Source organism: Marmota marmota, unplaced genomic scaffold (assembly GCF_001458135.2).
Source record: "Marmota marmota marmota unplaced genomic scaffold, marMar, whole genome shotgun sequence".
Taxonomy (NCBI): domain Eukaryota; kingdom Metazoa; phylum Chordata; class Mammalia; order Rodentia; family Sciuridae; genus Marmota; species Marmota marmota.
In genome coordinates this window covers 12,282,241-12,297,725 of record NW_025999942.1, presented here as the reverse complement: position 1 = coordinate 12,297,725, position 15,485 = coordinate 12,282,241, and the positions used below count along the sequence as shown (strand labels likewise).

At 46.5% G+C, this 15,485-nt stretch overlaps 1 protein-coding gene across 5 annotated transcripts in view; it reads right to left on the bottom strand.

The window, feature by feature from the left end:
• Nucleotides 1–683: 683 nt before the first annotated feature.
• The window catches only part of LOC107153227 (zinc finger protein 717-like), an 18,070-nt gene continuing 3,268 nt past the window's right edge, over nt 684–15,485 (bottom strand). For 3 of the 5 annotated variants that reach the window (XM_015498747.2, XM_015498748.2, XM_048801339.1), the window contains 3 exons: nt 4,615–4,741; nt 4,300–4,392; nt 684–2,524 (listed from right to left, as the gene is read on the bottom strand). In XM_015498747.2, the coding sequence (XP_015354233.1) occupies nt 1,005–2,524; nt 4,300–4,392; nt 4,615–4,741 (1,740 nt within the window). In that variant the 3' untranslated portion in view covers nt 684–1,004. Of the gene's footprint in view, nt 2,525–4,299; nt 4,393–4,614; nt 4,742–15,150; nt 15,391–15,485 lie in introns of all 5 variants that reach the window. The other 2 variants (XM_048801337.1, XM_048801340.1) reach the window with 2 other exon arrangements.

Here is a 15,485-nt window from a genome sequence, read left to right as displayed (position 1 = left end):
GAAAAGTAGGGGGGAAGTATGTACAATGATACTTTACACTTCATGTATTCAGGAATAAAGAAGCTAGAGCAGTATTTAGTTGGAGTATCTCAATATGTCACATTATGGCAGGTGTACACATACATCTCCACCATGGGTTTCCGGTCAGAGAACGTGGTAATGCTGAATGCTCATGCACAAACCCTCCACCTGGAGGAGCTGCTTTGTGCAGAGGCTGGTCCTATGAACTCCAGTTACGACAACCCCAAGTTCCTGCAGACAGAGTCAAATACCTGCTGGCAGGCCACATCACCACTCACATCACTACTGGCCAATGGTCCAGTACTTCAACAAGCATTGTGATACTATATGCAACCTATTTGAAAATTTATATCCTTATCACATAAATCAGTTGCTTTCCCTTTACAAAAAATTCTGGTATATGAAAAAACTGAAAGTTATGTTCAAAGCTTTGACACACTAAAGATATTATAAAAATTTACTTCATTCTCCGTGTTCTGCCTGAAAAGGTGTTCCCAATTTGTGGCATTATTCCTCTGATTTTTCTGGTAAACTGAACAAAGAATAAAAGATGATGACAGGTTTCTGTGTGAATTTCATAACAAGGGCTGAAAACTTCTCTCAAAAGCTTGTACAGGGAATGTGCCTCAGTGGGTTGTAATGCAAACAGATCACACGAAAAATGGCTCAACAGAGGAGGATTTATTTCTCACTCCTACGAGGTATAAATGGAGGCTTGGAAAGAGAAGCCATCTGATCTCTTCAGGCAACTCCTTTTCGGTCACAATCACCTTCTCTAACAAGATTTCTCAGGGCCACCCTGGGTATCATGGGACTCAAGAACTCGGGCAGCGTCACAGGGAATGTCTGTCATCTGACAGCATCACAGGGAATGTTTGTCATCTAACCTGGAAGCAACATTGGTCCCATGTGTCTACACTGCATGGACCCAGGCAGCTGCAGGCTCCTCCCACAGCAAGCAGAGGCAGGGGTGGGCAGGCGAGCTAGAGAACAGTCGGGGCTCTCTGCAGCACACACAGCCAGTCTCCACCATGCGGAGCAGCTTCCGGGTGAGTCTTCTGATGACTGCTGAGATGCGACTTGCGGCGAAAGGCTTTCCCACACCTGCTGCACTCGTATGGCCTCTCCCCAGTGTGTGTTCTCTGATGCACGTGGAGGTATGACTTCATGCGAAAAGCTTTCCCACACTGAGCACACACGTGGGGCTTCTCGCCAGTGTGAATCCGCAGGTGTTTGGTGAGATCCAACTTGTGAAAGTAGGCTTTCCCACACTGGGCACATGTGTGGGGCTTCTCCCCGGTGTGCATGCTCTGGTGCCTCCGGAGGTGGGTCTTCTGGGAAAAGGCCTTCCCACACTCGCTGCATTTGAAGGGCTTCTCCCCCGTGTGAGTCCTGTGATGCATGGTGAGACCCGACTTCAGGAAAAATGTCTTTCCACACTGGTCACACTCATGGGGCTTTCCTTCTGTGTGAGTCCTCTGGTGCAGAGTGAGGCCTGCCTTCTGACAGAAGGTCTTCTTGCACTGTGCACACTCATAGGGCTTCTCTCCCGTGTGGATCCTCTGATGGATGGTAAGGGCCGACTTCCGGCAGAAGGCTTTTCCACACTGGTCACACTCGTGGGGCTTTTCTTCTGTGTGAGTCCTTTGATGTAAGCTGAGGACTGATTTCTGACAGAAGGCTTTCTTGCACACCTCACACTCATAGGGCTTCTCTCCTGTGTGAATCCTGCGATGGATGATGAGAGCCGACTTCCTGCGGAATGCCTTCCCACATTCACAGCATTCGTAGGGCCTCTCCCCAGTGTGGATCCTCTGGTGCGTAATGAGGGCCGACCGATGGCAGAAGGACTTGTCACAGCTGCTGCATGTGTAGGGCCTCTCCCCAGTGTGTGTTCTCTGGTGGTCTCTAAGAACAGATCTAACAAAGAAGGACTTCTCGCATCTGCTGCACTTGTAGGGCTTCTCTCCTGTGTGCTTTTTCTGATGGTCAGCAAGGGCAGATGCTCTGGAGTAAGTCTTGCCACACAGACCACATGTGAAGGGTTTCCTCCCTGCCTGGGGAGACGCACAGCTGTTCCCACACTCACTGTGCAAACAGGTCCCTGCCATGCTGCCCCTCTCTGTGCTGAGGGCACTCCCTTGTCCCCCACCTTCCAGATGCTGCTGCCCAGCCTGGGCATTGTGGCTCTGGCTGAGGAGTTCACTGTGTTTGAGGGCCTTCCCGGGCACCTCATAGGCACCAGACTTCTCTGCTGCGCATCTCACAACAGGCCCTCCAGGGAAAGGCATGAGTTGGTACACATCCAACTCCTGAGGTCTCATTACTGAAGAGTTCCCATTATTTACCATCAGATTTGAAATACATTTTGAGCTCAAATGAAATGCCTTTCCTAATTCAAGTCTCTCCTTAGCTGATGTGCTGCTGTTGACAACAACTTGCCACAAGTGTCTTCCGTGATTTTCTTGGCTGTTCTCAACCACATCATCAACTATCTGCACATCTGAAATGACAAAATAAGAAATAAACAAACACTCCCATGAACCACACGTCAACACCCTTTGTAGAATGCTCATGTAAATGTAAAGAAGTTTCTTCCTATCACAGCAGCATAAGAGTTTATAGGAGTCAATAAGTACTAGCTTTATAAGTGTATGGTTTTTCTTTTTGACAGTGAAATGTTACATTAATTGATTTTCTAGTGCTAAATTGCTTTTCATTGATTCACTTTTTTCTTTTTTATATTGTGAAGAAATATTTGGTAAAAATATGTCCTTAGTGGCTGGTTGCAATTTTAAACTAAGTGCTAACTTTTGGCCATTTATTTTCTTAATTCCTCCCTCTATTTTATTAACAATGGTGGGTATTTCCTGCTGGCATTCATACCAGTTCTGTTTTGATGACTGGAAAGACTTTATGGATCAGCTACCTGCAGTTGCAGGAAGGTCATTTGTCTGGAAGGAATATGGCTTAGGGATGGGAACCATATGTGTTTATTTAGTTTTCACAACTCCCTGGGAAGTGGCTAGAGGCTTTTAGGGGATTTCAAATTAAAAGAAAAACTCCTCTTCCCCATGTTGAACCAGGACAGCTTCCTGCAAATTCCTAATTGAACCCAGTTCCCTGTGTTCCTCTGAACCAGGCCTGAGGAACTGCAGCCACAACCTGGACAACCCTCCTGGCCAGAGGTTCTAGCTCTGCACCACCTCTGTGGCCAGCAGCCCTGGAGTACCATTTCCAAGGTCCAGCACATGGCCCTGCTTGGTAATGCTCTGCTCTGTATTGTGTTGGTGTTTAGCTACCTCCCAGTGTCATAGAAAATGGAATCTCCTGTTCATTTCTCATTCTGTTATTTTAGAATGATTTCCACAAATGGAAGGCAGAAATGCTGAATTCAAGATCCATGCCCCCAAAAGTCTGAGCACTGCAACACACACTGGTTCATTTGGCCCTGAGAACCAGAACCTCCTGGTCCCTTCCAAGTCCAGGACCTCCCTTATCATGCTCCTATGCCAGGTCTTCCTCTGCTTCCTGATTTCCAACATTGTGGTACATGAGGCTCACTCTGGGACCTTTCTTCTCATTTTCTTATCAATTGTAAAGATGACTTACTCAATAAAAATGACTTAATTAATAGCTTTAAACCACTGATTTCTAAATCTGTATCTCTAAGTTGTCCCACTCTTGAATTTAGATTTTACATTTCCTATAGACTATATGTCAACATTGGAAAAGCGGCAACTCAAACTGCAGCTATGCCAAAACAGACTCCTAACATCCCCTGATATCACCTTCTCTGACCCCCTTCTTGAACCATCACACAACACTTCTCTCTTTCACTGATTAAATACGCCTTGTGGTTCTAATCCAACAACCTATAATATCATTCTCATTTCCCTCTCATCAGACTGTAAACTATAGGGAAAAAAAGGCATCACTTTGAGCACTGTGGTACTATGTACAACTATAATATTATCAAGCTTAAAATCTGATCAATTAAGATACGCAGAAAGGATAAACGAACGTGTGAACTAACATCTGAACAAAGTCCACAGCGTGGAGAAACCAGGGCAATGAGGACACTGGAAAGGTGGGTAGCAAAAGCAGCCACAGGGAAGGTGGGCTTAAGCTAGTGCCAGTGGACGGAGAACTCAACAGAGCAGGGGCACGTGAGCCACCACGGCCTCCCTGAGCCGACAAGGTGTGAGGGTGCAGGGCAAGGCCGACCTCTGCCTTGCTTGTTCCTCCTGGCCTCCCATGCCCAGCACATAGACTGACCTGGAAGACACCGGTCCAGGGCTTCTTTAACCAGCCATGGCTCTGTTCCTTGCTCCAACTTGAAAATAACTTCAGGTCTGGTAATGAAAAGCCCTGTTAATGAGAAATAATGCAGGACTTTGGAGAATGACAGCAGCCCACCTAGAAGCTGGGCAATGAAGGGGCCTGCAGGAACCTTTGGCTAGAGAGGGGTAATGGGTTATTCACGGACTCGAGTTTTCAACCTAAGCGGCATGAAATGTTACAAATGGTGCCTACATTTACCACCAAGGAACAAAGTGTTCCTTCTGTGAGTTACTGGGACATTTCACTCACCCAAGAACACCAGGCTGCTGTAGGTCTCCAGCATCACGTCCCTGTAGAGGGTCCTCTGAGCATCATCCAGGTCCTGCCACTCCTCCCAGGTGAAGTCCACAGACACATCCTCAAAGGACACCATCCCCTGTAATGAACATGTCTCCTCAGCCCAAGCCCTCTTCCCTGGGCACAAAAACAAGAATCTGGGCATTAACTTGTGTGTGTGTGTGTGTGTGTGTGTGTGCAAGTATCTCATGTAAAATTAAGAGTTTGCTTTGTACTTTACATCAAGGGAGAAAGGAAAATCAGAAAAATTCTGCCACTATAATTATTAAATTATTATAAAGACTTTCACAAAGTTTACCTTATAGACCTAAAACCATCCTTGTTAGTGGAAATATACATGACTAAAATCCTGCTGCTCCAAGGACCATGTGATCTGGCATGAAGATGTAGTATAAACACCAGGAAGAAGGTGTCTAACGCACTAATCTGGACCCAATTTCTATACAGACTGGGGTGAGACAGGAGAAAGGAGAGCCCTGTTGTGTGCCGTAACATGCACCTCACTGGAAAAGAAGAGGTGCCGTGCTCTTCAGGTCATGAAGTCCCCACTCCAGTCCAGCCACAGCACCACACAACACGTGCTAGGCAAACACACCAGGACTGCGTGCACCTCAGAACTCCCCGGCTTCCACTGGGGGGCAGACCAAAGCACTCTTCTTCCTAACTCGCTGGTCCCCAGGAAGCCACTTAGGCAGAGCCTGACCTGATGTGCTGTGTCAGAGCTTAAGCTTGAGTTACTTGGGTGGAGGGGATACCCAGCTTCAGCCCATACCAGCCATCCCCAGAGGAGGACAGAAACGCCCAAATCCAGTCCACTCTGGCCATCTGGACTCACCACAGGGGAGGAAAACTCAATAACAACAGGGAACACATATGAAACCCCCACCCAGAGGCAGAAGCTCCACAGAAGAAGGACTTACAGAACTGAGGCCCACATCCCCGGGGGAGGGGGAGGGGTCTTCCCAACACCTGCACACTGAAGCCTCACACCAACGCATCAGAACAAAAGCTGGTGCCTTTGGGACATGACTGGTCCTGTGTGGAAGGAACTCAGGAGTGGGACTACCCCCTAAACACGGGAGAAAGAAGGGAAGAGGGCTTCTTCGCACATCTCACCATGTGAGGACACAGAACAGGCCCCACTTAGGAAGGATGGACCTCACCAGACACCTAATCTTAACTTTCCAGCCACTGAAACTATGAGCAATGCATTTCTGCTTCTTACAAGGCACCCAGTACAAGATGTTTTGCTATATCAGGCGAAGAAACTAAGACCGCTTCCAGCACGCCTATGCTTTCCAGTTCATTTACCCAGCACACCATGTGTGCCTAGGAAGAAGGAAAACCACATTGCAGAGCAAAGGGGAAACTACAACATGAGGTGAAAGAACAGGCATCAGACAGATATGGCCAATACGTTGGAGTTCTCAAATAAGCAATGTCAAACTGGGTAATATGCTAAAACAGCACTCAAAAAAATAAAAACATAGCCAGACACAGTGGTGCATGCCTGTGATCCCTGTGGCCCAGGAGGCTGAGGCAGGAGGGTCACAAGGTCAAAGCCAGCCTCAGCAACTCAGACCCTGAGCAACTCAGTGAGACCCTGTCTCTAAATAAAACAACAGGGCTGGGGTTGTGGCTCAGAGGTAGAGCACTTGTCTAGCATGTGTGTGGCCCTGGATTCAATCCTCAGCACCACATAAAAATAAATAAGTAAAATAAACGTATTGTGTTTAACTACAACTAAAAAATAAATATTAAAATAAAACAACAAAAAAATGGGCTGGGGATGTGGCTCAGTGGTTCAAGCCCTAGCAACAAAATTGAAAAAAATGAAAAAAAATTATGAATAAAGCCAGCAAGAAGAAATCTGCCTATAGAAGAACAAAGATGAAAAGGACACCCAACCTCTCCACAAGTCACACAAATGAGAGGGGCCTGGAGAAAAGTCTCACTGGCTAAGACTGTACAACACTCCTCAAAGATGGACACCTGAGAGAATTTTCTGCCTTGTGGGGACAAGGGCATGGAGTACTGCACACATGGCATATGTTAAGGGCGCCTGAGTGGCAAACCACTCCCCCATGCTAGGCGTGTGAGCGGCAAACTACCTACCCTGTAAGCACAGCCCTAGGCATGAGGTCATGTGTTGCAGTCGCTGCACTTTCTCCATAGCCCACTCCTCGATTGGTGGCTGCAAGGACAGTTAGCAGACATTGCATTGGTGACTGCCTGTAATCTGCTCAGCTACTGCCTGAGTATATATACATGGTAACTGCACACTGAAATTAGACATGCTTCCTGCTTGGTCTTGCAGGACTTGATTAGCGACTCCACAGTCACACTCTCCTCTACCCTGTTCTGTGGGACCTCCTTGCTGGACGAGAGAGCCCACACAGCAGGTGCCTGAGCAGGGACCTGAGGTAAGCCTATAAGACAGGGTGTGGCCCCTCACAGAGCAGTGAAGAAGGGAAAATGGGGAACCTACTGAGTTCCACCACAGACTCGCAGCTGCAAGTGCTGCACACTTTCTTAGATACTAGAGGTTTAATCCTGAAGAAGAGAGAAGCCCAGAAGTTCTGAGATGTAATAATAATAATAAACACTAACCCACGGATCAATACTGCTGATGATTTTGATCCTAGGATATGGGACAAGATAATGTCAAATGAGCAGCAAGCTGAAGTGAGACAGGGGTATAATATATCACTACATTTTTTTCCTATTGTGACAGCCATTCAGCAAAGTTTAGGGGAACCTGCAACAGACCCTGGTCATATAATGATGGCCCTGAGGGAAGATGAGGCTGTGAGAGACAGATGGGGGAAAAAGGTGGGGGAGAATTCTACCTCAAAAGCAACTGCAGCAGGTGTAGGAGGGAGAAAGGCAGGAAATGGTACCTCTAGCCTTCATGTGCAGGAAGAGGTGACCACAAGTGGTGCAGGTGCGCCTTCTACTGACAGGCAAAGGTGATATCCTTCCCTGAGTCAATGGCAACTGCCTCCTTATGAGGCAATGCCAAAGCCAGCAAAGGACTATGACAGTTTGGAAATGACCAGGCCACCAGACAGGCCCCAGACATGGTGTCCCAGAAACCTATTCCAGGAGCCAGAGATCCTTTTGAACATCTATGTAGGATAAGAGATGAGAAGTGGGGTGAGGGAGTACAAGCCTTCCCAGTCAACAAGGTCCCCACACCAGAGCACCTTGCAGAGCAAACGCTTGAATCCCTCAGTCTTGAACTAAATTGCCCTCAGGACTGGAGAGACCTAGCCAGAGCAGCTCTTGAGCCTGCAACATTTTTGAAGTGGAAGGCATTCTCCTGTGATGACTGTGAACACCAAGGGGATCCTAACCACACCACAAATGTTAGCCTTCCAGCTGACTGCTTGCAGGGAGAGGGAACTATAGTTCCCCTGCGGTACAGGCTACAGGCCAACCAAATTATTTCGATCAGGTGTGGCTCTGGGCTCTGAGAGCCTGGAGGAAGTTGCCAGCTGCGGGAGGGACAGTTTCCATATAGGGCTTAAGGCAGAAGGCCACAGAGGACTTGCCACAGTTTACTGACAGGGTAAACAAGGCAGAAGAAGGGAAGGTGTCTCATGAAGGAGCCAGGGTGGCCTTAGCCAAGAAGTTGATCTGGGATGGACTAAATAAGGAACACAGAGCAGCAGTGGCTCCAGTTTGAAATGGCACACTGGATGAGTGGATTTTGGCCCCCCAGGATATAGGGACACAAGCAGTTCAAGCCTCTCTGCAGCCCTCAGTGATGGTAGCTGCATAAAAGCAGGACTAAGGAGGCTTGCAGACAGCTAGTCAGAGACTGCAAAAAATGTGCACCTTTTCTCCCCATTGGCCCTGCACAACCTGCTGGAGTAAATCCCCGAGTTAAAATCTAATGCTCTATGGCAAATGGATGTCACTCATTATTATGTACCTTTTGGAAATTTAACATATATTCATATAATCACTGATACCAACTCAGGCTGTGTAATGGCCACAGCCCCCACAGGAGAAACCACACAAAAAAGGCCATCTCCCATCTACTAAATGTTTTGGAATTACAAATGTTCCCATGTCTATTAAAACTGACAATGGGCCAATCTATACTAGCAAGACATTTCAAGTGGTTTGTAATGATTGGCATATATAGCACTTAACTGGGATCCCCTACAACCCTTAGACTCAAGGCATAATAGAAAAAGCACACAAGGAATTAAAGACCATGCTACAAAACAGGAGGGAAACTATACCAAGTCCCCTCTTGATGCCTTGAACAAAAACTTATTTGCTTTAATTTTTCTTTCAATGTCAAAATCTTCTATGGAAACAGCAGCCTATAAGCATTGGGCCCCCCTCTTGGGGCCCTCCCATCTACCTATGATCTCATGGAAGGATCCCATAACAAATGCATGGGATGGTCCGAGGCCTTTCCTAACCACGGGTCGGGGGTTTGCATAGGTTAAGAGGAGCCTCACCCCATCTGGGTGCCTGCCAGAAAGTCAAGCCCTGGACACCCAGAACCACCAACCAATAAGATAAAGGAACCAACTCTGGAGGAGAAACCTCACAAGCAAAGGACTCAACAACACAAACAGACCTCATGTAGAGAAACCTGGGGTGATAAAGGTCTTTTTGAATAAGCCACCAGATTGGCCCCTTTGCCTGGTGGCAATCCCATCCCTGGGCCTATGACGATGGTCCTAGTGTGTGCAATGCTCACTGCTAATAGTGAAGCCTCCCATGAGGTAAATTGAGCTTTGGTCACTAGGCCATCACTTTTAGTAGTTGCTAATTGGGAAGGGACTTTACCTAAGCGCTTTTCCAATAATTCCAACCTTACTGATCCTGAATTATCCATCAGGTAACTGTACCTGAAATACCAGCATTTCCATACCTACCCTGCCCATTTGTTTCTCCATAGTTGATAATAATGAGACCTACAATCAGGACAGTCCCCTCTGTTTTGCTCTTTCCAGAGAAACTATTATAGATAACTGTAATAAGTCTTGTGTTGGGCTTTCTCTCACTGGCCTTAGAAATATAGTTAATGCTACCTGTAGCCATAGACTTCCTCATGACAAATGCAAGAAACCCTTGCTGCCAACATGCCCAATAACGCTTTTGGAAAGCTCCCCTCAGATAATGGTAGCATTCCATGGAATAATGTGTCACTGCCATAGCTTATCTACTTAATAAGAAGAATTTCTCTGGGGAAGAACAATATCTATGCACCTGGGCAGGCGCAGCTCCCTGGAATGTAACTGATGTGCTCCCAAACCCTACGGGCCACTGCAGTAACTGCTCACGGGACAAGCCGTTACCAACCAGTAGACAGGAAATCAGTATGGCATGATGGACATCACGCCAATATTGCTAGCTGCAACAGCCGGCTGGATGAATGGGTCTATACTGAGTCCAGACCTTGACCATGGATTTGCCTTTGTGACAAATTATACCCATACCCACTATGCACAAGCTTGTGTTATGCCACCCTTTGCCATGCTAATAATCAATGATGGCATAAATGTCACTCATACAGAGATCCCTTGTGCAGTCAATACATCCTGCTGGCTCACAAATTGTCTAACCCCTGCTGCGAAAGCTAAACCTATATTTTTCTTCAGAGTGCCCCCAGCAATCTGGCTTCCAGTGACCCTGTCCAGAGTTGAAGAGTCCATGGGACATGGAGATGAAGAATCTTCTAAATGAGATCCTGCAACAGACAAGGTGTGCAATTAACATCATCTCTGGGATTACTGCCCTGGTGACCACCAATGCCACCACAACCACTGTCACTGCTTCATTCACGTGGAGTATCCAGGCTGCTCAGACTGTGAACAATGTGTCCACTGCCGTGGCAGAAGCCTTTGCCATTCAAAGTGACTTAAATAAAATCTTCCAAGCTGCTATTTTAGTCATCAGCAAGAACTAGACCTCACCAGGAACAACTAGATATTCTGTTTTGTTGCAGAGGCTCATTGTGACCCTGAGTTTCATAGTATTTGTGTCACCCAATATGCTGTATCTGAAAATGTAACCTTACACTTCTCCAGTTTTTCTCTGCATATTAAGGGCACTTGGGATGCTAATGTGTTATGACTATGCAAAACCTTACTAAGGCAATTGTCAAAATCAATGAGATGAAGGTGTCTATCTTGACAACCTCTTCTTTCTTCCAGGGACTGACGGAGCACTGGAAAAACCTGATAGCCAAATTAACTAATCCTTATAATGCTATTACCCTGGCCCTACTGTTTTAGTGATAATTTTTTCTTGTGTTGTGAGATGCTTACGTAACCATGTAAAGGCCACTAGACGAAAAACAGCAATGCTGGCTGAGGTCCTTGCAGCACAGTTAGAGCGGGGAGACAAGTGGGGACAAGTGCCTGGGGTACTGCATTCATGGCATACTTTAAGGTGGCAGGCCTCTCCCCTCGTGCTAGTGTGTGAGCAGCAGGCTGCTTACCCCGTAGGCATAGCCCTGGGCATGAGGTCATGTGTTGCAGTCCCTGGGCTTGCTCCATAGCCCACTCCTCGATTGGTCACTGCAAGTACAGTTAGTAGACATTGCACTGGTGGCTGCCTGTAATCTGCTTAGCTACTGCCTGAGTATATATATGGTAACTGCGCACCAAAATCAGACCTGCTTCCTGCTTGGTCTCTGGAGGTCTTGATTAGTGACTATGCAACCACACTCTCCTCTACCCTGTTCCATGGACCTCCTCGCTGTATGAGAGAGCCCACAAACTGCCCGTCTTGCAAGAAATGTTAAAATTAATTCTTTAAAAGAAGAAAAAGACTCCTGCTATTCTTCCTTGATCTGAAAAAGGGTTTGTATATGATGACATATACAACTGTGCACCTACACATGACACACAGCAATGAGCACACACACAGGTGAGAAAGGTGAGGAGCACACAGGTGACGGGAGTGTGGGAAGACAGAGTCTGAACTGTGGGTGATCATGGGGCAAGGGCAAGATCCTAGTAGGTTCCTATGCAGAGAATCTCTTAGCGGGGTTTAAAGCAAGCAGGCACCTGTTCCAGGGGGTCACGCTGACAAGGTAGCCACCTGACATTCGCAGGCAAGTGGTCACCTTGGAGGGAAGCTTCCTGAGAGCTCTCATCTCTAGCCACCAAGGCAGCATTCAGGTGGGACAGCGCTGGAAGCCATGAAGGGAGGCTGGCCTGCAGTGGCAGGAGAAAGCCACACTCACACTTTAAGTGGAAGCAGAAGGGACATTGAGCTCCTCTCGCTCTCCCTGAACAGTGTCAGCACTATATGTTTTTCTCCATCTCTACTGTTTTTTTGTACCAGGGATTGAACTCAAGGGTTCATAACCACTGAATCAAATCCAAGCCCTTTTTAGTTTTCATTTAGAGTCAGGGTCTCAGTAAGTTACTCAAGGCCTTGCTAAAGTTGCAGAGGCTGGCTTTAAACGTGCAATCCTCCCACCTCAACCTCCCAGGCCACTGGGACCACAGGTGTGCACCACCATGCTCAGCTTCATCTCGTACAAGGAGAAGAGTCCTGTCCCTGCTTATAATAAATTCTATTACTATGACAACTCCCACCACTGAGGACTCATGACAGTGACAACTCCAGCCACAGGTGTGAATTTTAAAATGACAAATGGGGTAAAGGACACCATATTCTAATTACGTTTTCTAAGTAACCAATGGGGAGAAGGAAATTAGAAAATATTCTAATCCTGTATCGTAAGGTAACCAATGGGAGTAAATGGGGTAAGGTCATCAGTCAGGTCCATGTAGGGAAGAGAATGCTCCACAGCTCAGGACATAAGACCCTAACTTCCAGACCCTGAGGCCTTGAGAGCGCCCCTGCCTCACCCTCTTGCTTGGCCCACTCTGCTCTAACAGGGTGCTATTTTCACCTTTAAGAACTTTGTACTTTGCTACCTCTGTGTCTTGCTCAATTCTCTGTTCAGGACTTGAAGGACCTGGACCCCAAATGGCACCCTGATGATAACGTACATGCATATATGCTGGATGGGAATTCTCAATTGGTTCTCTCTCTCTCTCCCTTATAACAAGTTTTGGGGTGGTTTTAAAGCACAACAGATAAACAGAACAGAATCTGGTAGTCAGAAATGGGGTGCTACAGTAATAAAAAGCCATGACACATGGCACTATAAGACCAAACAGATGCTACTAAAAGATGACGCCATCTTCTTCTGGGATGGCACACACCTGCCGTTCCAGACTTGGGCAGCAGGGTCACAAGTTCAAACGCAGCCTTTGCAACTTAGCATGACCCTGTCTCAAATTTAAAAATAAAACGAACTGGGGAGGTGGCTCAGTGGTTAAGCACCTGATGTCAATCCCCAAGACCAAAAAAAAAGAGGGGGGTATCTAACCAAATAGGATCTAGAAAAACAAACAAAAAGATGAGAAATGAACTAATAAGCAAGGATGTTTAATTTCCACACAGAATCTGGAAGAACTATGGAGGATCCAACATTCTGTAAGTTTGAAATAAAACTATTTCTATCCCTGGTTTTTCTTACTCCTTAGAAGTCAGAAACGGCTTTGTGGCCCAGATCAGAGACCAAAAATATTTTCAGCATTCTAAGATCTTGGGGCGAGACACAGAGTGGGCCTGGTAAAAAGTGGGCCTTCCAAGGCTGTCCTCCAGTGCCCAGGACAGAAGCGGCTGCCAGAGAACAAAAAGCCTGTCCCCGAGAGCACGAGGGTGGCTCAGGACTAATACATGCCAGTACAGCTGGAGCTCACTTCACTTAAAGAAAGTATTTCTTATAATTCATGTCTGGAGTCAGAAAAAAACTGAAAAGGAGGCTGCTGGATCCCCCACTTATAACCAAAAGATGTTCCACTAAGAACCCAGATGTTTAAGAAGAACACTGATAGAGAATGGCAAAGCCAGGGGAGTAAGGAGGCACAAAGCACCTTTCTCAGGGAGGAGGACTGGACTTTAAGCTAAGAATCAGTGCAGGTGGCCACTAGGAGCAGTTTTTCTGACCACTGCTGCAGGGAGTGTCCACCAGAGTCACTCCTATCTCCTCAGTATGGAGGGGGTGTGTGGGAAGTACAGATGGCTGGTCACCAAGACTTAGCTGAGCCTTCTACCAACACCATGATACAAAAAGGTTTAGAGGCCAGACGCAATGGCGCACTCCTCTAGTCCAGTGACTTGCGAGGCTGAGGCAGGAGGAAACCAAGTTCAAGTCTCAGCAACTCGGTGAGGTCCTAAGTAACTTTTGAGACCCTGTCTCAAAATAAAAAACAAAAAGAGCTGGGGATGTATCTCAGTGGTTGAGCACCCCTAGGTTCAATCCCTGATACCAATAAAGGGGCTTTGAGGCTCTGGAGACCAACAAAGCATGCTTCACACGGGAGAGAAAGGGAGGGAACAGCACACTAACAACTGGTGTGTCTGGTTACTCTCTCTGAAAGGCAGAGTCTAAAGGCCTCTCCTTAAGCAGAAGTGGTCCTAGGGACGTGCCTGACCAGGCTTGTGTCGGGAAGGCCATCTGAGACTTCTGAGGGAAGACCACAGAAGGCTCGCAGCTTCCACCTGGGTCTCCAGAGAAGCCAGGCACATCTGACTTCCCGAGACTGCCAGAGCCAGAGAGGCTGGTGGCCCCAGGTCCTCGGCCACCAGGGTCCTTCCAGCTAAGATGACTGGCATCATGAAGCAGCCCACCAACACTGCCCAGTCCCGTTGCCTGACCCACAGAACCATGACACATAATAAGCCTGTAGGTTCTATAGTTCCATGTTACTCAGCTGATAACTAGAAGACCAAAATTTCTTTAGAGACCTTAGGTGGTACCCTCATTTGAACAGAGAGGATACAGTTAGACTTGGATATTAAGTTCAAGGTAAATTAACAAAGTAGGTTCCATGTTAGATATGAAGCTATAATTATGAATTTTAAATGTTCAGTTAAGTGGATTTAAAACTTTCTTCCTTAAGCAACTATTAACAAGTATATTCCATAAACAGTTACAACTGATATGCATTCATTTTTCACATTTTTAAGTGGTTATCAGAAATAAAAAAGAGCTTACAAACATGCCAGTTATTCTGAATTACAAAATAAAACTATGTATTAATAAAAACTATAGATCAAATCGCTGACATAAACTTCCATAAGCAAAGATACACATTATAAAATCTTTATCTTGTTTTTATTCTTTGCATTGTCTATCAACTCTATTAACTGACCCTTGTTCAAAACTGCCCCATTAACCTCTGAATGCTAAGGAGTCACTCTGGGTAGGCAAATAACCCATAGGGACAGACCTAATCACCCAGGAGCACAGCCTCCGCATTCTTCCAAGAATGGCACTTCCAATGCAATGAACAGTTACTGTGCTTGTGAGCACCGACTGCTCCTCTTCCCCAGGGGCATTACTGAAGCCACAGAATAAAAGGGAAAAAATCAACAAAAGCAGCCAGACTTGACACCAGGTGAGATGAGGTCTGAGTCCAAAGAACCCACCTTTATGGTCTGTATAGTAGCTGGAGAGGGGCGACCACATTTGAAGACCAAAAGGATGCGGTTTTCATCTGCACTTTGGACAGCTGCCAACATGAGAGCTGAATGTGTGGTCTACAGGCTAAGGAAGAGGTCAGGCTGGTTTCTTCAAGAAACCCAGAGGCCTGGGAGGCTGAGGCAGGAGGATCACAGGTTCAAAGCCAACCTGAGCAAGTCTCTAAGCAATTCAGCAAAACTCTGTCTCTAAAGAAAAAAAAAAAAAAAGGTGCTGGGGGATATGGCTCAGTAGATAGGTTCAATCCCCAGTATCACAAAAAAAAAAAAAAAAAAAAAAAAAG